The sequence below is a fragment of the Ammospiza caudacuta genome, chromosome 30 (genome assembly GCF_027887145.1).
Source record: "Ammospiza caudacuta isolate bAmmCau1 chromosome 30, bAmmCau1.pri, whole genome shotgun sequence".
Taxonomy (NCBI): domain Eukaryota; kingdom Metazoa; phylum Chordata; class Aves; order Passeriformes; family Passerellidae; genus Ammospiza; species Ammospiza caudacuta.
Window position 1 is genome coordinate 3,510,502 of NC_080622.1, and position 24,680 is coordinate 3,535,181.

At 39.8% G+C, this 24,680-nt stretch overlaps 1 protein-coding gene across 1 annotated transcript; it reads left to right on the forward strand.

The window, feature by feature from the left end:
- Positions 1-961: 961 nt before the first annotated feature.
- On the forward strand, positions 962-23,500 carry HORMAD1 (HORMA domain containing 1). Its single transcript, XM_058821823.1, has 13 exons — positions 962-1,002; positions 1,232-1,376; positions 1,662-1,725; positions 4,186-4,222; positions 4,552-4,572; positions 4,677-4,703; positions 5,285-5,352; positions 7,998-8,146; positions 12,682-12,938; positions 14,834-14,897; positions 18,351-18,418; positions 20,262-20,345; positions 23,305-23,500. The coding sequence occupies exons 1-13, from the start codon at positions 970-972 to the stop codon at positions 23,383-23,385; spliced, it is 1,098 nt and encodes a 365-aa protein (XP_058677806.1). The 5' UTR covers positions 962-969; the 3' UTR covers positions 23,386-23,500.
- Positions 23,501-24,680: the final 1,180 nt, after the last annotated feature.

Genomic DNA, 24,680 nt, shown 5'->3' on the forward strand with positions numbered 1-24,680 from the left:
ATGCGCAGTGCGCGCGGGGCGCCGGCTGAGGGCAAGCCCCGCCCCCTGCAGGCAAGCCCCGCCCCCTGCGGGCAAGCCCCGCCCCCTACGTTTGCGCACGGCCCCGCGGCGGAGCCCCCTGAGGGCGAGGGCGGGAAAGGCGCCCTGAGGGTGGGGGCGGGCGCTTCTCTCATCTCCTTTCCCTCATCTCCCTTCTTTCTCCTCACATTCTTCTCCAGCTTTCCCTCGATTATCTCTCTCACCTCACCTCCGAATTTTGTTGCCCGCCGCCCCGCGCTGCTCTGCAGCGTTGTGTCTTCGTCCTTGCCTCAGTTTCCCTCGAAGCAGGTGGTGGTTTCTGGGCTGAGGCTTGAGGGGAGCGGCTCCTTCCTCACCGCCGCCCTGTGCTGCCATCGGGGGGTTTATGGAGGATTACTGAGCGGAGCTCGGTGTCCTTTGTGATCCAGACCTTATTTCTAACTTGGGGAAGGTGTTCTCCTCAGGCGTGGGCGAATTTGTTATTCCTGAGTTGGGGGGAATGTTTGTGTGGAGTCAGGCTTAGAGTGGTGAGGGTTCAGATTCTCCCACACTCATTTCAATTATAGATGAAAACAACTCAAGTCTGGGGGTGTTCGGAATGTGGGGAGCATTTTCCTAAAGTCCTTTGAAAATCCTGTAGGTTGGGCACCAGTTAGTACTGAAGAGAACTGCTTTTAGATGTTCATATTTCATAGAAATACAGATATAAACATTCTAATTATTGCATCCTGTAGCCTCAGGGAAGCCGTGAAAATCAAGAATCTGATACTGGGGATGATCAGAGGAGCCATCCTGCTCTGTTTTGTGAAAAACACAGGTTTATTTGAGCTGGTGAATTGTGCAGGAGGTGTTTGTAAATCCAGGGAATGCCCTGGAGAAGCTGCAGCCCCTTTTTCTTTATCCAGGTCCTAATGTAGATGTTTCGTTGACAGGCACAGGAATCTCTGCAGAATGGCAACTGCTCAGAAGCAAAGGAATTCTGTGGTATGGTTTTGTTTGGGTATTTCAGCACAGTAATGGGAAAACAGGGTAATTTAGTCTTTTAATTATGAATAAAGAATAGATAGAAAGAAATATAGAAAAATAATTTGAATTTTGTTGTGTGCTTGGTAGAAACCAGCTGTGTCCCGCAAATACTGTAACACCAAGTGTCAGGAATGTGCTTAACTTTATAAATCCCCAAAATTCATTGGTTTCTCGCTGGGATTTTCAGAGTGCAGTTGTATTTCCCAAGAAAATCGCCACGGAGCAGCAATCCCTGATGCTGGTGAAGAGGCTCCTGGCGGTGGCAGTGTCCTGCATCACTTACCTGAGGGGAATCTTCCCTGAAAGTGCCTATGGAACCAGATACATGGATGGTGAGGGGCTGTTTCCATCAGAATTTACAAAAATTCTTGTCATGGAGTTGTTTTTAAGGCCACATGGTCTTTTTAATGAGTGGATGCCATTTTGATGCATGCAATGGAAATTTCACGTATGAATAAATTACATTTTGTTATTGCTGCTGCTGCTAACTCAGCATTAAAGCTAAGCTCAGTAATCTTAATTTTAGTCTCTTCTTGATATGTGCTTTTAGACATTGAACTTTTCATTGCACTTTGTCCTAAGTTAATGTGTGTGTGTTTTTTGGGTTTTTTTTTGAGATGTTTGTGTGAAAATTCTGCGGGAAGACAAAAACTCTCCTGGCTCTAGCCAGCTGGTGAAATGGTAAGTTGATTACACACAGGTAAGATTTCCTCAGCATCTAAATGCTCAAAGGTTCATTCCTGGCTGTTTGCAGAAAAAGGCAAAAAGTTCTCTCCCACATTTGTGTCCCAATGGTATTTTCAGCTCAGGGCTTAGGACAGCATAAATCTCTGTTTGCAGAGTGACTATACTTTATTAAATACTTTATATTCACTAAATAAACACCAAATATCTAACACTATGTATTTGTAGACTTCATTCCTCTGAGCATGAGCACTTCAAGGTGCACAGAAATGCAAAAATCTAAAAGCAGTTCCTCTCTAATTGATCAGGAGACTCAAAGCCACCATTTTGCATCTGAAATTTAAATATCTCACAGGTTTTATTTTAATTAATTTATTAATTTAATAAACACTAGACATCTAATGCTATGTATTTGTAGACTTCATTCCTCTGAGCATGAGCTAAATAAATAAAACACTAAATATCTAACACTAAATAAACTAAATAAACACTAAATATCTAACACTAAATAAACTAAATAAACACTAAACATCTAACACTAAATAAACTAAATAAACACTAAACATCTAACACTAAATAAACACTAAACATCTAACTCTAAATAAACTAAATAAACACTAAATATCTAACACTAAATAAATTAAATAAACACTAAACATCTAACACTAAATAAACTAAATAAACACTAAATATCTAACATTAAATAAACTAAATAAACACTAAACATCTAACACTGAATAAACTAAATAAACACTAAATAAACTAAATAAACACTAAACATCTAACACTAAATAAACTAAATAAACACTAAATATCTAACACTAAATAAACTAAATAAACACTAAATATCTAACACTATGCATTTGTAGACTTCATTCCTCTGAGCATGAGCACTCAAGGATGCACAAAAATGCAAAAATCTAAAAGCAGTTCCTCTCTAGTTGCTCAGGAGACTCAAAGCCACCATTTTGCATCTGAAATTTAAATATCTCACAGGTTTTATTTTAATTAATTAATTTATTTAATAAACCCAATTTTTGTTTGTTGACTCTAAGAAAAAAAATTATAGGGTAAATTTTGATTCCCTAATTGTGTCTTGCATAAAAAGTAAATAGTAACATCTAAATAAAGGTAATAATTTCTTTATGCTTCAGCAATGTTGCAGATCAGCTGAATTACTGATTTATAAATCAGTAATTATAAATGATAATAAAATCATGGACCTTGAAACTCAACTTTCTCCAACCTCTGCCATGGACACAACAACCAGACCAAGCTGCTCCCCTGATTAATGAATACAAAATGTTTTTACTGATAAATTGATTATATTTTAAATTGGTTTACCTCCAGATTACATTTTAATTGATTTACCCCCAAATTATATTTTTAATTACTCTTTCAATAGCTTGGGTGATTTGGTGTTACACATTTTGCATCACTGCTAATAAGATAGAATGATGGATAAGTGTTATTTATTTCTTTAATGCAGTAAGAATAAACACCAAAGTTTCATTTTTTTGGTGCTCTTGCATAAAAACAAAATGGCAACATCTAAATAAAGGTAATAACTCCTTTGTGCTTCAGCAATGTTGCTGATCAGCTGAATTGCTGATTTATAAATCAGTAATTATAAATGATAATAAAATCATGGACCTCAAAACTCAACTTCCTCCAACCTCTGCCATGGACACAACAACCAGACCAAGCTGCTCCCCTGATTAATGAATACAAAATGTTTTTACTGATAAATTGATTATATTTTAAATTGGTTTACCTCCAGATTACATTTTAATTGATTTACCCCCAAATTATATTTTTAATTACTCTTTCAATAGCTTGGGGTGATTTGGTGTTACACATTTTGCATCACTGCCAATAAGATAGAATGATGGATAAGTGTTATTTATTTCTTTAATGCAGTAAGAATAAACACCAAAGTTTCATTTTTTTGGTGCTCTTGCATAAAAACAAAATGGCAACATCTAAATAAAGGTAAAAACTCCTTTGTGCTTCAGCAATGTTGCAGATCAGCTGAATTACTGATTTATAAATCAGTAATTATAAATGATAATAAATCATGGAATGGTTTGGGTTGGAAGGGACCTTGAAACTTCCTCCAACCTCTGCCATGGACACAACAACCAGACCAAGCTGCTCCCCTGATTAATGAATACAATGTGTTTTTACTGATAAATTGATTATATTTTAAATTTATTTACCTCCAGATTGTATTTTAATTGATTTACCTCCAAATTATATTTTTAATTACTCTTTGAATAGGTTGGAGTGTTTTGGTGTTACATTTTGTATCACTGCTAATAAGATAGAATGATGGCTAAGTGTTATTATTTCTTTAATACAATAAGAATAAACACCAAAGTTTCATTTTTTTGGTGCTGTTAGTAAGAAACAAATGAAAATTAGCAGTAGCTGGCCAATCTTCTTTGGTTTTTGCAGGATGTTGGGATGCTATGATGCCTTGCAGAAGAAATATGTGAGTTTTCCAGTCTCATTTCAGTTTTATTGCAATGTTGATTTCACTGAGCTCACTCAGCTGCAGTGTGGGATGCACAAACATTTCTGCAGCAAATTCTTGTAAACAGCAGCACAAAAAGGCAGAGAGGGATCTGTGGCTGTTTTCTCTGCAGCTCAATCCTCTCCTCCTCAGCAGAGGAAGAATTTTTGCTTCCAACAGGCTTTAATTGCCTGGGTTGGATTTCAGAGCTAGAGAAAAGCAGTTTGGGCAGCACAAATGGGCAATGAAATATATTTAATGTTCTTTTTTTTTGTTTTTTTTTTTTTCTCTGTTTGTGTTCCTGACAGCTGAGACAGATTGTTCTAGCAGTGAGTATCTCTGAAAAGCAGGGGCATTTTTTAGGGATATTCTTTGAGGAATGTGCAGTTCTCATTCTTTATTTTCTTTTCCTTTATTCTCTTCAAAACCACAGGTTTATACCCAGACAGAAGAGCCTCAGGTAAATCTGCTGGAATATCTCACTGGTGATAATGTGGATGTGGTGAAATGTGGGTACAAACAGAAATATTTAACATGCACCTCTATTTAAAAAGAGCATTTTGAAATACCAGGTGTAACAATGGGAATTTTTACAGTGAGAATTGCCATGTGTGGAATTACATTTGAGGATTTTCAGAAACCAAAATATCACTGCAGGGTGAAATGTCCCATCCCAACTCTGCCTAAAAAATTTGTGGGACTTTTATGGAAAACACAAAACCCACTGGGTGTCACCACAAATGCTCCATTTTCATTCAAACTGGAATATTTAATGCTAAAACCTCCAGCTGATTTTCAAAATATTTGATCACACTGATTCCTGGAAAAGAATCATCATTTTTATGAAGTTTTAAACAGTTTTATGCATTTTTTGCTGTTAATTGCTAGAGGATTAGGAAGCTGTGTTCAGCACATGGGAGTTGGGTTTTAGTTATTTCCTTTTAGTGAGCAGAGCTGCAGCAGGAGTGTTTAGGATCAATTTAATAATTAATTTAATAATTAATTAATTTAATAATTAATTAATCCTGGCTTTGTTTGCAGACAGTCACTGAGTGTTACCACTTCAAGTTCAAGTACACCCACAATGGGCCACTCCTGGATTTTGGCAGGTAAAACCCAAAAACCATCCAAAAAAAGCCAAAACAAAAAAAACCCACAACATTTTCCTCGGTCACAGCTACAGAGAAATGGCTTATTTGAAGACAATTAATTAAAATACAGTTCAAACTCCTCCCAGCTTCCCTCCTGCACAAAATGCTCCTTAAAATAGAAAAGGAGAACCAGGAGATCCTTGCCCTGCTCTGCAGGCCCTCAGCTGGGAGGAGCTGGGGAACAGAAGGAGAGGTTTTGGCTTTGAGCTGGGATTTGGATCAGCTTCAGGTGGAAATGTTGGAGCTGGATGCCAGGAGCCACTTGTACACCAGGTTTATTATCATTGCCAATTGAGGGAAATAAATCTGTAGAAAAATTTTAGTGTTGAGGACACATTTAGAGAACCTAAATGCTTTCAATGTAGAGGAAACTTGAAGAGAGCCTTTATTTAAGGGAAAGCACATAGGTAGCACTTCCCAGAATTTGGGCTTTCACAAGTGCCTCATTTTCTCTTCCTTTCTCTATTTCTTTGGGGTATTTGGTGCCAGGTGCTGATCTCTGAGCTCTCCTGATGTCTCTGGCTCAGGGTTTGATCCCTCATAGGGCAGAGAACGTGAAGGACTCAGGCAGGGTTAGAAAAACCCCTCCCAGCTTCCCTCCTGCACAAAATGCTCCTTAAAATAGAAAAGGAGAACCAGGAGATCCTTGCCCTGCTCTGCAGGCCCTCAGCTGGGAGGAGCTGGGGAACAGAAGGAGAGGTTTTGGCTTTGAGCTGGGATTTGGATCAGCTTCAGGTGGAAATGTTGGAGCTGGATGCCAAGAGCCACTTGTACACCAGGTTTATTATCATTGCCAATTGAGGGAAATAAATCTGTAGAAAAATTTTAGTGTTGAGGACACATTTAGAGAACCTAAATGTGTTCAATGTTGAGGAAACTTCAAGGTTCCTTTATTTAAAGGAAAGCACTTCTCAGAAGTGTGGCTTTCACAGGTGCCTCATTTTCTCTTCCTTTCACTATTTCTTTGGGGTATTTGGTGCCAGGTGCTGATCTCTGAGCTCTCCTGATGTCTCTGGCTCAGGGTTTGATCCCTCATAGGGCAGAGAACGTGCAGGACTCAGGCAGGGTTAGGAACTGCAGTGCTCCATCTCAGAGCTCAGGCAATGAATGTTTGCTAACAAACAGAGAATGAAACTGCTCACTCTGCATCAAATTTTACTGGAATATTTACCAATACAGCCTGAGCTTGTCTGGCCCTTGCTGCTGAACCAAAAAGTGGCAAACTGTGGTGTTTCACCCCACAGACACTTTGGGCTGTGGATTTGTGGTGTTTGACCCCACAGACACTTTGGGCTGGTTGGATTTGTGATGTTTCACCCCACAGACACTTTTGGCTGTGGGTGTGTGGTGTTTCACCCCATTTTTGGCTGGCTGGGTGTGTGGTGTTTCACCCCACAGACACTTTGGGCTGGTTGGATTTGTGGTGTTTCACCCCACAGACACTTTTGGCTGGTTCAATGTGGTGTTTCACCCACAGACACTTTTGGCTGGTTCAATGTGGTGTTTCACCCACAGACACTTTGGGCTGGTTGGATTTGTGGTGTTTCACCCACAGATACTTTGGGCTGGCTGGATTTGTGGTGTTTCACCCACAGATACTTTGGGCTGGCTGGATTTGTGGTGTTTCACCCACAGATACTTTGGGCTGGCTGGATTTGTGGTGTTTCACCCCACAGACACTTTGGGCTGGCTGGGTGTGTGGTGTTTCACCCCACAGACACTTTGGGCTGGTTGGATTTGTGGTGTTTCACCCACAGACACTTTGGGCTGGTTGGATTTGTGGTGTTTCACCCCACAGACACTTTGGGCTGGCTGGATTTGTGGTGTTTCACCCCACAGACACTTTGGGCTGGTTGGATTTGTGGTGTTTCACCCCACAGACACTTTGGGCTGGTTGGATTTGTGGTGTTTCACCCCACAGACACTTTGGGCTGGTTGGATTTGTGGTGTTTCACCCACAGACACTTTGGGCTGGTTGGATTTGTGGTGCTTGACCCCACAGACACTTTGGGCTGGTTGGATTTGTGGTGTTTCACCTCACAGACACTTTGGGCTGGTTGGATTTGTGGTGTTTCACCCCACAGACACTTTGGGCTGGCTGGGTGCTGCAGTTGGGTGCATGGAGACAATTCCAGGCCTGCAGGAGCTCTGCTGGTGCTGGGATGGAGCTTCCCCCCATAACAGGGGCTGCTCCTCAGGTTTCCCTCTGTGGAGAAGCTTTAAGGTGATGGTGAAGGAAAGGAGTCGGTTCTGATGGAGGGTTGGGATCCAGAGCTTTATTCTCTGAATGCAGCACCAGCTCCAACAGAACTCCCTGAGCCCGTGGTTGCTGCACCTTTAACCCCAGGGAAGGGGCAGGGAGCCACCAAGCAGGGACAAAGGGACAAAGGACACCTGGATGGCCCAATGCCCCCCAGGGGTTTGAATGTGCCAATCACTCGATTCCTTCTGGAATTCCAGGGCTGACAGACAGCGCTGGGAGGGGGAAGGAGAAATGATTGATAAACCTGGCAGGGAATTATCAAGGCAGGGACCCGAGGTTCTGAGCTAAACCCTGAGATCACAACACAGCAAAAGCTCAGGTGGCTGCTGTGTGTTTTCAGCAAGGACAAGTCGGAGTGCCCCATCAGCTGTGCAGACACCAAGAGGGCCAGCGTCCTCCTCATCCGCAAGATCTTCATCCTGATGCAGAACCTGAGCCCCCTGCCCAGCGACGTCTGCCTCACCATGAAACTCCTCTACTATGATGAGGGTATGCTGAAAAATCCTTCACCAGGGTTTCTTCTCCTGGCAAGATGAGCAGCCTCAGCTTCTCGGTGTTTTGCTGCTCTGGAATGTGGTCTGGAGATGGTTTATCCAAACATGTGAATTGTTTTTAATTAATGGCCAATCACAGCCAGCTGTGTCAGACTCGCTGAGTCAGGCATGGGTTTTTATTATTCATTCTTTTGCAGCCTTCTGATGTATCTTTCTCTTTATTTAGTGTAGTTTTAGTATGTGGTATAATATAATATAATATAATATAATATAATATAATATAATATAATATAATATAATATAATTAAAATATAATAGAATAGAATAAAATATAATTAAAATATAATAGAATAGAATAGAATATAATTAAAATATAATATAATATAATAATGATATTATATGATAGATTATATTATATATAATATAGAATAGAATATATATAACATATCATGTGATATATGTAATACATCATATTATACATAATATATAATGTATATCATAATATAGAATAGAATAGAATGTTATATAATATAATGTTATATAATATAATGTAATGTAATATAATGTAATATAATATGTTATAATATTATTATATCATATTATATATATTATATACATATTATATAATATTATATACATATATATATTAGATAATATATTATGTATTGTATGTTATGTATTATATGTCATAAATATATTATATATTACATAATAGATAATATATGATATATATTATATTTTACACAATATATAATACATTATATAACATTTTATATAATTTATGTAATATATAATATTATAGATAATATGTATATCAATAAATTATATATTCTATAGTATATATAATATAATATAATATAATATAATATAATATAATATAATATAATATAATATAATATAATATAATATAATATATGTTATATATTATATTATCTAGTATATATTATGTATTATATGCTAGATAATATATATTATATATTACATAATATATAATATAGAATATATACTATGTATTACACAATATATAATATATTATATAGCATATTATACAATTTATGTAATTAATAATGCAGATAATATATTATGTATAACATAATAAATTATATATGATATAATGTCTATAATATAATATAAATTATAATATAATATATTATAATATAATCAATATTGTAATATATTATGTGTTATATAATATAGAATATAAATAATGATGATACTAATGATACTAATAATACTATAATAATAATAATAATAATAATAATAATAATAATAATAATAATAATTATAATAATAATAATAACAGGCCTTTTGAGAACCTGAAGTCAAATTCTCACTCTCACCTCATCCTGGGGACATCACAACACCACAAGGGTTCACTGCCGTGTCACCCTGATTGATCAGGCTCTGCAAAACAAGCCCAAAAAGGGCATTTTTCAGTTTTTCAGTGGATAATCTTTGTGGCTGCTGGGATTTAAGTAAGGTTGTTTCAGGTGTTGGTGTTTCTCAGGACAGGTTGAATCCCAAGGGGAGGGGATGTGATCTCACTGCAGGAACACAAACCTGGCGCTGACTTCTCTGCATTTGGCTGGGTTTTAAAACATTTGGAGTTTCCCAGAGCACATCAGGCTGTAGCACAATTCCCCATTTGGAGTTTCCCAGAGCACGTCAGGCTGTAGCACAATTCCCCATTTGGAGTTTCCCAGAGCACGTCAGGCTGTAGCACAATTCCCCATTTGGAGTTTCCCAGAGCACGTCAGGCTGTAGCACAATTCCCCATTTGGAGTTTCCCAGAGCACATCAGGCTGTAGCACAATTCCCCATTGGAGTTTCCCAGAGCATGTCAGGCTGTAGCACAATTCCCCATTGGAGTTTCCCAGAGCATGTCAGGCTGTAGCACAATTCCCCATTTGGAGTTTCCCAGAACACGTCAAGGTGTAGCATAATTCCCATTTGGAGTTTCCCAGAGCACGTCAGGCTGTAGCACAATTCCCCATTGGAGTTTCCCAGAGCATGTCAGGCTGTAGCACAATTCCCCATTTGGAGTTTCCCAGAGCACACCAGGCTGTAGCACAATTCCCCATTTGGAGTTTCCCAGAGCACGTCAGGCTGTAGCACAATTCCCCATTTGGAGTTTCCCAGAGCATGTCAGGCTGTAGCATAATTCCCATTTGGAGTTTCCCAGAGCACGTCAGGCTGTAGCACAATTCCCCATTTGGAGTTTCCCAGAGCACATCAGGCTGTAGCACAATTCCCCATTGGAGTTTCCCAGAGCATGTCAGGCTGTAGCACAATTCCCCATTTGGAGTTTCCCAGAACACGTCAAGGTGTAGCATAATTCCCATTTGGAGTTTCCCAGAGCACGTCAGGCTGTAGCACAATTCCCCATTTGGAGTTTCCCAGAGCATGTCAGGCTGTAGCACAATTCCCCATTTGGAGTTTCCCAGAGCATGTCAGGCTGTAGCACAATTCCCCATTGGAGTTTCCCAGAGCATGTCAGGCTGTAGCACAATTCCCCATTTGGAATTTCCCAGAGCACGTCAGGCTGTAGCACAATTCCCCATTTGGAGTTTCCCAGAGCATGTCAGGCTGTAGCACAATTCCCCATTGGAGTTTCCCAGAGCATGTCAGGCTGTAGCACAATTCCCCATTTGGAATTTCCCAGAGCACGTCAGGCTGTAGCATAATTCCATTCCCCATTGGAGTTTCCCAGAGCATGTCAGGCTGTAGCACAATTCCCCATTGGAGTTTCCCAGAGTATGTCAGGCTGTAGCATAATTCCCATTTGAGGTTTCCCAGAGCATGTCAGGCTGTAGCATAATTCCCCAGCCTGGAGACTGCCCAAATACCTGGCTCTGCTTTCTGGGTGTGTCACTGCCTTGCAATGACAAATCAGAGCTTCTACTTTCTCTCTTTTTATCTACAACCTCTTCCAAAGAGCTTTACCAGAGCTTTGCCTGTTGTGCTTCATTTACTCCAAACTCAATATTGATTACTCCCCTCCCCACACAATGTTTTGCAGTAACTCTCTATATTTAAAGGAGAAAAGAGTTAAAATCAGTTTTGCAAGATCTAAAACATTTCATTTCTCTGCCTTATAATGACAAATCAGAGCTTCTGTTTTCTCTTTTTATCTACAACCTCTTCCAAAGAGTTTTACCAGAGCTTTGCCTGTTGTGCTTCATTTACTCCAAACTCAATATTGATTACTCCCCTCCCCACACAGTTTTTGCAGTAACTCTCTATATTTAAAGGAGAAAAGAGTTAAAAAGCATTTCATTTCTCTGCCTTACAATGACAAATCAGAGCTCCTATTTTCTCTCTCTGTACCTACAACCTCTTCCAAAGAGTTTTACCAGAGCTTTGCCTGTTGTGCTTCATTTACTCCAAACTTGATCATCCCCCTCCCCAAGCCGTTTTTTGCTGTAACTCTCTCTATTTAAAGGAGAAAAGAGTTAAAATCAGTTTTGCAAGATCTAAAACATTTCATTTTTCTGCCTTACAATGACAAATCAGAGCTTCTATTTTCTCTCTCTGTACCTACAACCTCTTCCAAAGAGCTTTACCAGAGCTTTGCCTGTTGTGCTTCATTTACTCCAAACTCAATATTGATTACTCCCCTCCCCACACAATGTTTTGCAGTAACTCTCTATATTTAAAGGAGAAAAGAGTTAAAATCAGTTTTGCAAGATCTAAAACATTTCATTTCTCTGCCTTATAATGACAAATCAGAGCTTCTGTTTTCTCTTTTTATCTACAACCTCTTCCAAAGAGTTTTACCAGAGCTTTGCCTGTTGTGCTTCATTTACTCCAAACTTGATCCTTCCCCTCCCCAAGCAGTTTTTTGCTGTAACTCTCTCTATTTAAAGGAGAAAAGAGTTAAAATCAGTTTGGCAAGACCTAAAACATTTCATTTCTCTGCCGTGACAAATCAGAGCTTCTATTTTCTCTCTCTGTATCCACAACCTCTTCCAAAGAGCTTTACCAGGGCTTTGCCTGTTGTGCTTCATTTACTCCAAACTTGATCATCCCCCTCCCCAAGCCGTTTTTTGCTGTAACTCTCTATATTTAAAGGAGAAAAGAGTTAAAATCAGTTTTGCAAGATCTAAAACATTTCATTTCTCTGCCTTATAATGACAAATCAGAGCTTCTGTTTTCTCTTTTTATCTACAACCTCTTCCAAAGAGCTTTACCAGAGCTTTGCCTGTTGTGCTTCATTTACTCCAAACTCAATATTGATTACTCCCCTCCCCACACAGTTTTTGCAGTAACTCTCTATATTTAAAGGAGAAAAGAGTTAAAAAGCATTTCATTTCTCTGCCTTACAATGACAAATCAGAGCTCCTATTTTCTCTCTCTGTACCTACAACCTCTTCCAAAGAGTTTTACCAGAGCTTTGCCTGTTGTGCTTCATTTACTCCAAACTTGATCATCCCCCTCCCCAAGCCGTTTTTTGCTGTAACTCTCTCTATTTAAAGGAGAAAAGAGTTAAAATCAGTTTTGCAAGACCCAAACCATTTCATTTCTCTGCAGTTACCCCCCCTGATTACCAACCCCCAGGCTTCAAGGAGGCCAAGGACGAGGGGCTGCTGTTCCAGGAGGAGCCCATGTACCTGAACGTGGGGGAAGTGCCAACACCTTTCCACCTGCTGAAGCTGAAAATCACAACCGAGAGACAGCGCATGGAGAGTGTTGATAAGAGCATCCTAAAGCAGGGAGAGACTGCTGAGCCTCTCCAGGTGTGTGGGGTGAGCAGAGATGACCCAGAGGAGGAGAGCCAGGACATGAATGTAAGAGCACAGACTTTGCTTTGGGTAGCTTTTAAAATTTTTTGCAGTGCATCATCTAAAAAAAGTCCATTATTATTTCACTGTGTGTGATTTTTAGATATGGTTAAGCAGGACAAGATATCTTACATTTGTTTTTTTCCTTAATTTTCCTGCTCCAGTTGGCAATGTTGAAGCAGTGCCTGCCATCTCTATTTTCAGACATTTTTAAGCAGGACAAAATGCCTGAAATTCATTTTTTCATTCATTTTCCTGCTCTGCTCCAATTTGCACTGTTGAAGCAGTACCTGCCATCTCTATTTTCAGATATTTTTAAGCAGGACAAAATGCCTGAAATTAATTTTTTCCTTAATTTTCCTGCTCTGCTCCAGTTGGCAGTGTTGAAGCAGTGCCTGCCATCTCTATTTTCAGACATTTTTAAGCAGGACAAAATGCCTTAAATTCATTTTTTCCTTAATTTTCCTGCTCCAGTTTGCAGTGTTGAAGCAGTGCCTGCCATCTCTATTTTCAGATATTTTTAAGCAGGACAAGATATCTTACATTTGTTTTTTTCTTAATTTTCCTGCTCCAATTTGCAGTGTTGAAGCAGTGCCTGCCATCTCCATTTTCAGATATTTTTAAGCAGGACAAAATGCCTTAAATTCATTTTTTCCTTAATTTTCCTGCTCTGCTCCAATTTGCAGTGTTGAAGCAGTGCCTGCCATCTCTATTTTCAGATATTTTTAAGCAGGACAAAATGCCTGAAATTAATTTTTTCCTTAATTTTCCTGCTCTGCTCCAGTTGGCAGTGTTGAAGCAGTGCCTGCCATCTCTATTTTCAGACATTTTTAAGCAGGACAAAATGCCTTAAATTCATTTTTTCCTTAATTTTCCTGCTCCAGTTTGCAGTGTTGAAGCAGTGCCTGCCATCTCTATTTTCAGATATTTTTAAGCAGGACAAGATATCTTACATTTGTTTTTTTCTTAATTTTCCTGCTCCAATTTGCACTGTTGAAGCAGTGCCTGCCATCTCTATTTTCAGATATTTTTAAGCAGGACAAAATGCCTGAAATTAATTTTTTCCTTAATTTTCCTGCTCCAGTTGGCAGTGTTGAAGCAGTGCCTGCCATCTCTATTTTCAGACATTTTTAAGCAGGACAAAATGCCTTAAATTCATTTTTTCCTTAATTTTCCTGCTCCAGTTTGCAGTGTTGAAGCAGTGCCTGCCATCTCTATTTTCAGATATTTTTAAGCAGGACAAGATATCTTACATTTGTTTTTTTCTTAATTTTCCTGCTCCAATTTGCACTGTTGAAGCAGTGCCTGCCATCTCTATTTTCAGATATTTTTAAGCAGGACAAAATGCCTTAAATTCCTTTTTCCCTAATTTTCCTGCTCCAGTTTGCAGTGTTGAAGCAGTGCCTGCCATCTCTATTTTCAGACATTTTTAAGCAGGACAAAATGCTTTAAATTCATTTTTTCCTTCATTTTCCTGCTCCAGTTTGCAGTGTTGAAGCAGTGCCTGTGCACGAGGAGCAGCAGAGGGACAGCTCACACCATGGGGACACTGCCATCTCTATTTTCAGACATTTTTAAGCAGGACAAAATGCCTTAAATTCATTTTTTCCTTCATTTTCCTGCTCCACTGAAGCAGTGCCTGGGCACGAGGAGCAGCAGAGGGACAGCTCACACCATGGGGACAATGCCATCTCTATTTTCAGATATTTTTAAGCAGGACAAAATGCCTTAAATGCCAAAATGCCACATGTCCCAGCACAGGGCACAGATGGAACCTCACCCTGCCATGTCACTGTCACTTATTTCAGTTTTTTCCACCACAAATCCATCTCAAAATTGTGTCCTTAATCACTTCTCCCTTGTGTGCCTGCAGTCAGTGACAAACCTGTTTCTTGATCCAGGAGGATCCTGCCTTGGATAATGAAGTGGAAGATAAGAATCATGGGAATATTTCAGAAGCTCAAGGTAATGTTTGTATTTTTTATATTATAGTTTTTAGATAATAATCTCAAGTATATTATGTTTTAAAATATTTGTGTTAAGTGATATTAATGTTATATTGTTATATAATGTATTATATATTATAGTACATATAGTACATATAGTGCATATTGTATTATATTATATTATATTATATTATATTATATTATATTATATTATATTATATTATATTAGTTAATCATGCATTATATATATTATAATATACATTATATATTATAGATATTTAATATAATGTGTATTAAATATAATATACATTATATATTACATTACATATATTATATATATTGTTTATATTATATAATATATATTATATTATATACATTATATATTATAGATATTTAATATAATGTGTATTAAACATAATATACATTATATATTACATTACATATATTATATATATTGTTTATATAATATAATATATATTATATTATATACATTATATATTATAGATATTTAATATAATGTGTATTAAATATAATATACATTATATATTACATTACATATATTATATATATTGTTTATATTATATAATATATATTATATTATATTATATATACAATATATTATATATATTGTATAATGTTTATTATATATTATATATTGTATATATGATATTATATATTATATATAATATAAATTATATCACCAGAATGTGTTTTGTTTTATGGACAGAAACCTCACCAAATTTGTTTTGTTTTATGGACAGAAACCTCACCAGAGTGGGTTTTGTTTTATGAAACCTCACCAGAATGAGTTTTGTTTTATGGACAGAAACCTCACCTGAGTGGGTTTTATTTTACAAACCATTCTGTGTTTGGCTCTGCCCTTTCCCTGTGTGCTGCAGCACTTTGAGAATTGCAGGTGAACTTTTTTGGCATCACAAAATACAATCCCAGTGGGTTTTGTTTTATGGACAGAAACCTCACCAGAATGTGTTTTGTGTTATGGACAAAAACCTCACCAGAATGTGTTTTGTTTTATGAAACCTCACCAGAGTGTGTTTTGTGTTATGGACAAAAACCTCACCAGAGTGTGTTTTGTTTTATGAAACCTCACCAGAATGTGTTTTGTTTTATGAAACCTCACCAGAATGTGTTTTGTTTTATGAAACCTCACCAGAGTGTGTTTTGTTTTATGAAACCTCATCAGAGTGTGTTTTGTTTTATGGACAGAAGTAATTCCCAATTCCCAACATCCCAGCCATCAGGGTAAAGCCATTCCCTGTTCCTGCCCCTCCTGACCTTGTCCAAAATCCCTCTCCAGCTCTCCTGGAGCCCCTTGAGGCACTGGAAGGAGCTCTGAGCTCTCCTTGGAGCATTTTCTGCAGCCTGAACAACCCCAACTCTCTCAGCCTTTCCTTGTAGAAGAGCTTGAATAGGTACAACTATTTTTGTTAGGATGAATCCCAAAAAATGAGTTTCCTCAAGTGGTTTTTTTCCCTAACATTGCAAATAAAATCTGTCAGTAAATAACTCTCCTGGAAACTCCCCATTGCTGGCTTTTAATCACAGCTCCAAAATGTGCACCCAGACTTTCTCCAGCTCAAATCAGCCACCAAATTGTCCTCAGGCATCTCAGGAGCTTCTTTTTCAGACTTGAGATAGAGCAGATGATGCTTTGTGTTCACATTGCATCTCAGGAGCTTCCTTTTCAGATTTGAGATAGAGGATGCTTTGTGTTCACATTGCATTTCAGGAGTTTCTTTTTCAGATTTGAGACAGAGCAGAGGATGCTTTGTGTTCACATTGCATTTCAGGAGTTTCCTTTTCAGATTTGAGAATAAGCAGAGGATGCTTTGTGTTCACGTTGCATCTCAGGAGTTTCTTTTTCAGATCTGAGAATAAGCAGAGGATGCTTTGTGTTCACATTGCATTTCAGGAGTTTCTTTTTCAGATTTGAGATAGATCAGAGGATGCTTTGTGTTCACATTGCATCTCAGGAGTTTCCTTTATAGATTTGAGATAGATCAGAGGATGCTTTGTGTTCACATTGCATTACAGGAGTTTCCTTTTCAGATTTGAGACAGAGCAGAGGATGCTTTGTGTTCACGTTGCATCTCAGGAGTTTCTTTTTCAGATCTGAGAATAAGCAGAGGATGCTTTGTGTTCACATTGCATCTCAGGAGTTTCTTTTTCAGATCTGAGAATAAGCAGAGGATGCTTTGTGTTCACATTACATCTCAGGAGTTTCCTTTATAGATTTGAGATAGACCAGAGGATGCTTTGTGTTCACATTGCATCTCAGGAGTTTCCTTTATAGATTTGAGATAGATCAGAGGATGCTTTGTGTTCACATTGCATTTCAGGAGTTCCTTTTAGACTTGAGATGGAGCAGAGGATGCTTTGTGTTCACATTGCATTTCAGGAGTTTCCTTTTCAGATTTGAGAATAAGCAGAGGATGCTTTGTGTTCACGTTGCATCTCAGGAGTTTCCTTTATAGATTTGAGATAGATCAGAGGATGCTTTGTGTTCACATTGCATTTCAGGAGTTCCTTTTAGACTTGAGATGGAGCAGAGGATGCTTTGTGTTCACATTGCATCTCAGGAGTTCCTTTTAGACTTGAGATGGAGCAGAGGATGCTTTGTGTTCACATTGCATTTCAGGAGTTTCTTTTTCAGACTTGAGATAAATCAGAGGATGCTTTGTGTTCACATTGCATTTCAGGAGTTTCTTTTATAGATTTGAGATGGAGCAGAGGATGCTTTGTGTTCACATTTCCCCATTTTGCCCAGGGGCCTGAGGACTCAACTTTGCTGCCAAACAAACTGAAGGAGGAATTGCTGCTTGTTGCATCCAGACAATCTGGAACCCATTTGCTGTACAGAAATGTTGGATTTGGGTTGGTTTTTTTTTGTTGTTGTTGTTGGTTTTTTTTTGTTTGTTTATTTTTTGAGAAGAAACATTTGCAGCTTTGCCAAACCAGGTGCCATTTCCAAGCTGTTGAAAAATAATGGTCGGAGTGTGTAGGAAACAGCACATGTGGATCAGAATTTTTGACAATTCTAGTAGGCTGCAGAACTGGAATAACCACGTGAAGGTGTGCCTGATTCTTCTGAAGAGCCATAAAAATTCCAAAAATCCAGAAAATTTCTTGTCCTGGGGAGTTGGCAAATATTTTATTTACAGGAACCACGAGGCACAGGCTCAGGTTTGAATCAAATCCTTAAGCATGGCAGTGTGTGAGTGAGCTGGGGTCAAACCCTGTGTGTGAGCTGGGGGATGGCAGAGTTAAAGAATAAATTCAAACCTTGGTGGAGTTAAGGGTGTGCTCTGTAAGGAGCTGCTCCCAGCAGTTATAAAGTCAGAAAATTCGGAGCTTTTTCTTAATTAGTAACGTTCTTGGGGGCAGAGCTGGTGTTGTTTGCTTTGGATTGTTGATTTTTTTCAACCTTTATTCAACTCTCTAATTCTTTCAGGAAAGAATTCAGCTCATGGAGATGAAGCTGGAGGGATCCAGACTCCTGCCCATGTTTCCAATCCTCAGGTAGGAAAACTCTGCTCTGTCATCTTCAGCTTTTTCTGGAGCTCCTGAAAAAGCTCCTTCTTCCTTGGAGTGATTCATGGCTGACCTGCTGAAGCCTCATTTCCCACAGTCACAATTCCCAGCCACAAAATTCCTTTACATTTCACTTCCTGGTGTTTTCCAGAACTATTCCAAAGCACTGCCAAAGGGCTGTTCCTCTGAAATACAAAACAAACAGGTGCTCTGACTGTTTCTGAGGGAAAAGGGGGAATTTAATTTCCATTTTAATAATGGAAATAATTAGCAGGGAATTCCAGTGCCAATTCTGACTAAACAAAGTTTGTTTAAAACTTGATTCAAACTTCAAAATTCAAGTTTATTGAATTCCTTCACATTTCACTTCCTGCTGTTTTCCAGAACTATTCCAAAGCACTGCCAAAGGGCTGTTGCTCTGAAATACAAAACAAACAGGTGCTGGGACTGTTTCTGAGGGAAAAGGGGGAATTTAATTTCCATTTTAATAATGGAAATACATGGAAATGGAAATAATTAGCAGGGAAAGCTTGTTTAAAACTTGATTCAGACTTCAAAATTCAAGTTTATTGAATTCCTTTACATTTCACTTCCTGCTGTTTTCCAGAACTATTCCAAAGCACTGACAAAGGGCTGTTGCTCTGAAATACAAAACAAACAGATGCTGGGACTGCTTCTGAGTGAAAAGGGGGAATTTAATTTCCATTTTAATAATGGAAATACATGGAAATTCAAATAATTAGCAGGGAATTCCAGTGCTAATTCTGACTAAGCAAAGTTTGTTTAAAACTTGATTCAGACTTCAAAATTCAAGTTTATTGAATTCCTTCACATTTCACTTCCTGGTGTTTTCCACATTTCACTTCCTGCTGTTTTCCAAAACTATTCCAAAGCACTGACAAAGGGCTGTTGCTCTGAAATACAAAACAAACAGGTGCTGGTACTGCTTCTGAGTGAAAAGAGGGAATTTAATTTCCATTTTAATAATGGAAATACATGGAAATGGAAATAATTAGCAGGGAAAGCTTGTTTAAAACTTGATTCAGACTTCAAAATTCAAGTTTATTGAATTCCTTTACATTTCACTTCCTGCTGTTTTCCAGAACTATTCCAAAGCACTGACAAAGGGCTGTTGCTCTGAAATACAAAACAAACAGGTGCTGGTACTGCTTCTGAGTGAAAAGGGGGAATTTAATTTCCATTTTAATAATGGAAATACATGGAAATGGAAATAATTAGCAGGGAAAGCTTGTTTAAAACTTGATTCAGACTTCAAAATTCAAGTTTATTGAATTCCTTTACATTTCACTTCCTGCTGTTTTCCAGAACTATTCCAAAGCACTGCCAAAGGGCTGTTGCTCTGAAATACAAAACAAACAGGTGCTGGGACTGTTTCTGAGTGAAAAGGGGGAATTTAATTTCCATTTTAATAATGGAAATAATTAGCAGGGAATTCCACTGCTAATTCTGACAAAGCAACGCTTGTTTAAAACTCGATTCAAACGTCAAAATTCAAGTTTTTAAGTTTGAAAAACAAAACCAGCACATGCTTCTCTCTTCCAGGGCTCTCCAGCACACCCAGCTGTGATTTCCAGGGATTTTTACCATTTAAACCCCCCCAAAATTCAGTCTGAACTCAGGCACTGTGCAGAGCAGTGAATTCCCCACACTGAGCCTTGCTGGGTGTCTCCAGGGTGAATTTTTGCTGCTGTAACAAAGCAAAATCTGCTTGAATTACATTTTTGTTGTAATTTTAGTAATTTTAGTTGTAGTTTTAGTTACAGTTTTTTTAATTAATTTGTTACAGCTTTTTGTAATTTTCTGCTTCCAGGTTGATCATTTGACCCGAAAAACATCTGAGCTGATTGTGTCAGAGAGCAGGACAAGAAGTGGAAAGATATTCCAAAGCTGCATTGTTAGTATCAATTTTTCTTTAATTCTCATCATTTCTGCTGCAAACAGTGAATAAAACTCCAGAGCTTGAATGCATTTGCTATTGGCAGAATGAAATTCTCATCACTTCCTAAATTCCCACTCAATTCCAAAAAGAATTCTCAAGGAGTTGGAAGCTGATTTGATGCAGGTAACACAGGTTGAGAAAGATTCCTAAGTTTTAGTTGATATTTAGCCAAATTTCCTGCTGTGCCAGCAGAGCTCACCCAGTGCTTCCTTGTGCCAAAATTGAAACCTCACCCCTGTGACTCCTTCATTCCAAGAAAAATCCCTTTTTTTTAAATTTAAATTAAATTTGGCAGGCAGTGCTGCTTGTGAGGACCCAAATCCTTCCCACCTGGCACAGCTGGAGCAGATGTTGTGTCCAGGCTGGAATTTGATTTTGGGCCTCATGTCTGTGCTGCTCCTTCACTGACTGAGCTCTGGGAGCCTTCACCAGGTATTTGGAATTTTGGCAATGCTGAGTGAGGGGCAAGTCCTTCTCCAAAACCTTTGGGGTGAATTTTTTTTCTCTCTTCTTTTACACAAGAAATTGTTCCCTGTGAGGGTTGGGATGGAATTCCCAGCAAATCTGCCCCTGGATGCCTGGAATTGTCCCAGGCCAGCTTGGGGCACCCTGGGACATTTTTGAAAAGTGTCCCTGCCATGGCACTGGATGAGCTCTGAAGTCCCTCCCTGTTTCCAACCAATAAAATTCAGAGCTTTTACTTCATTACTAATGTGACAAAAAAAAAAAAAAAAAAGAGAAGGTTGTTCTGTTTGCTCACCATCCCTGGGTATTTTTCAAAGAGATTTTACTGAACTTAGTAATAAATTTATTAAGCAAAACACAATTGATTTAAATAACCAAAAGGACAGTGGAGCTAAAGGTTCATTGTCACCATTGAATGAAATTTAAAGGTTCGTTGTCACCTTTGAATGAAATTTAAAGGTTCATTGTCACCTTTGAATGAAATTTAAAGGTTCGTTGTCACCTTTGAATGAAATTTAAAGGTTCGTTGTCACCTTTTCATGGCACAGTCAGAAGCAGCAGGACAGAGCTCTCAGGAGTTTTTGGGCGCTGAGCAGCCTCTGTAGAGCTGGAATCATGAAATCATGGAATGGTTTGGGTGAAGGGACCTTAAAGCCTGGGCAGGGTCACCTTCCACCATGGCAGGCTGCTCCCAGCCTGGCCTTGGACACTTCCAGGGGTGGGGAATCCATGGAATCATCTGTGCCAGGGCTTCCCCACCCCACAGAGAAGGATTTCTCCCTTATCTCCAACCTCAATTTCCCCTCTTTCAATCTGAACCTCCCCACTCCACAGGGAAGGATTTCTCCCATGTTTCCAACCCCAATTTCCCCCTGTTTCAGTCTGAACCTCCCCACCCCACAGGGAAGGATTTCTCCCTTATCCCCAACCTTAATTTCCCCTCTTTCAGTCTAAATCTTCCCACCCCACAGGGAAGGATTTCTCCCTTATCCCCAACCTTAATTTCCCCTCTTTTTAACCTCCCCACCTCACAGGGAAGGATTTCTCCCATGTTTCCAACCTCAGTTTCCCCTCTTTCAGTCTGAACCTCCCCACCCCACAGGGAAAGATTTCTTCCAATTTCCCCTCTTTCAATCTGAACCTCCCGACCCTACAGGGAAGGATTTCTCCCAAATCTCCAACCTCAATTTCCCCTCTTTCAGTCTGAACCTCCCCCCCTCACAGGGAAGGATTTCTTCCAATTTCCCCTCTTTCAATCTGCAGCTCCCCACTCTACAGGGAAGGATTTCTCCCATGTTTCCAACCTCAGTTTCCCCCTGTTTCAATCTGAACCTCCCCACCCCACAGGGAAGGATTTCTCCCCTATCCCCAACCTCAATTTCCCCTCTTTCAGTCTGAACCTCCCCACCCCACAGGGAAGGATTTCTCCCACATCCCCAACCCAAATTTCCCCGTTTTAGTCTGAACCTCCCCGCCCCACAGGGAAGGATTTCTCCCTTATCTCCAACCTCAGTTTCCCCTCTTTTGAACCTCCCCACCCCACAGGGAAGGATTTCTCCCATGTTTCCAACCTCAGTTTCCCCTCTTTCAGTCTGAACCTCCCCCCCCTCACAGGGAAGGATTTCTCCCTTATCCCCAACCTTAATTTCCCCTCTTTAAGTCTAAATCTTCCCACCCCACAGGGAAGGATTTCTCCCTTATCTCCAACCTCAATTTCCCCTCTTTTTAACCTCCCCACCTCACAGGGAAGGATTTCTCCCATGTTTCCAACCTCAGTTTCCCCTCTTTCAGTCTGATCCTCCCCACCCCACAGGGAAGGATTTCTTCCAATTTCCCCTCTTTCAATCTGCAGCTCCTCACCCCACAGGGAAGGATTTCTTCCAAATCTCCAACCTTTCAGTCTGAAAGGTTTCCCTTCTTTCAGTCTGAACCTCCCCACCCCACAGAAGGATTTCTCCCATGTTTCCAACCTCAATTTCCCCCTGTTTCAATCTACACCTCCCCACCCCACAGGGAAGGATTTCTCCCTTCTCCAACCTCAATTTCCCCTCTTTTCAACCTCCCCACCCTACAGGGAAGGATTTCTTCCAATTTCCCCGCTTTCAATCTGCAGCTCCTCACCCCACAGGGAAGGATTTCTCCCTTACCTCCAACCTCAATTTCCCCTCTTTCAGTCTGAACTCACCACTCCTTGTCCTGTGCTGCAGTTCCTGCTGCCACAGCTGCAGCAGGAAAACATCCCAACAAAAACATCCCAACAGGAAAACATCCCAGCCTTCCTCAGTGGGTCAGTTCTGCCAGGAAACAGCATCCAGATGTTCCTGCAGGCCCAGCACATCTGGGCAGGCACTGGGGTGAGGCTCTGGCTGTGCCACAGCTCTGAGGGTGCCTGTGCCCTGTCCTGGCCCCACAGAGCTCCTGTAATTCCATTGTTGGTTTTCCTTGGCAGCTGCACCAGGCTGAGCCCTCCTCCAGCCAGGAGGTGCTGCCCAAGAGGAGGAAGCTCAGCGAGCCCAAGGAGCAGTTTTAGTGCCCAAAAGGAGGAAATCCAGCAATTCCAAGGAGCAGTTTCAGTGCCCAAAAGGAGGAAATCCAGCAATTCCAAGGAGCAGTTTTAGTTGCCCAAAAGAAGTCCAAGGAGCAGTTTTAGTTGCCCAAAAGGAAGCTCAGCAATTCCAAGGAACAATTTTAGTTGCCCAAAAGAAGTCCAAGGGAGCAGTTTTAGTTGCCCAAAGGATGAAGCCCAAGGAGCAGATTTAGTTGCCCAAAAGGATGAAACTCAGCAATTCCAAGGAGCAGTTTTAGTTGCCCAAAAGAAGAAGCCCAAGGAGCAGATTTAGTTGCCCAAAGGAGGAAGCTCAGCAATTCAAAGGAGCAGTTTTGGTTGCCCAAAAGAAGCCCAAGGAGCAGTTTTAGTTGCCCAAAAGGAGGAAATTCAGCAATTCCAAGGAACAGTTTAATTGCCCTAAAGGAAGAAGCTCAGCAAGCCCAAGGAGCAGTTTTAGTTGCCCAAAAGAAGTCCAAGGAGCAGTTTTAGTTGCCCAAAAGGAAGCTCAGCAATTCCAAGGAACAATTTTAGTTGCCCAAAAGAAGTCCAAGGGAGCAGTTTTAGTTGCCCAAAGGATGAAGCCCAAGGAGCAGATTTAGTTGCCCAAAAGGATGAAACTCAGCAATTCCAAGGAGCAGTTTTAGTTGCCCAAAAGAAGAAGCCCAAGGAGCAGATTTAGTTGCCCAAAGGAGGAAGCTCAGCAATTCAAAGGAGCAGTTTTGGTTGCCCAAAAGAAGCCCAAGGAGCAGTTTTAGTTGCCCAAAAGGAGGAAATTCAGCAATTCCAAGGAACAGTTTAATTGCCCTAAAGGAAGAAGCTCAGAGAGCCCAAGGAGCAGTTTTAGTTGCCCAAAAGAAGAAGCCCAAGGAGCAGTTTTACTTGCCCAAACTGAAGCTCAGCAATTCCAAGGAACAATTTTAGTTGCCCAAAAGAAGTCCAAGGGAGCAGTTTTAGTTGCCCAAAGAATAAAGCTTAGCAAGCCCAAGGATCGGTTTTAGTTGCCCAAAGGATGAAGCTCAGCAATTCCAAGGAACAGTTTTAGTTGCCCAAAAGAAGCCCAAGGAGCAGATTTAGTTGCCCAAAGGAGGAAATTCAGCAATTCCAAGGATGAGTTTTTGTAGCCCATCTCCCTCTGTCCCAAGTTCTCCACTCCTGTTGCTTGTTCACTGTTGGTTTGAAGGATCTGTTCTGCTCCATCAGCAGTGCCACGAGGATGTTTCTAAAGGAAGGAAAATGTCAGCAAGCCCAGCTGAGGAATTCCAGACTCATTTTGTACA

What these genes read in the sequence shown, in the direction of transcription:
- HORMAD1 (XM_058821823.1), top strand. Translation starts at nt 970, where the DNA reads ATGGCAACTGCTCAGAAGCAAAGGAATTCTGTG. An exon ending in TGGAACCAGATACATGGATG is followed by an intron (nt 1,377 to 1,661) that starts GTGAGGGGCTGT and finishes TTTTTTTTTGAG; the next exon opens with ATGTTTGTGTGAAAATTCTG. An exon ending in ATGCCTTGCAGAAGAAATAT is followed by an intron (nt 4,223 to 4,551) that starts GTGAGTTTTCCA and finishes TGTTCCTGACAG; the next exon opens with CTGAGACAGATTGTTCTAGC.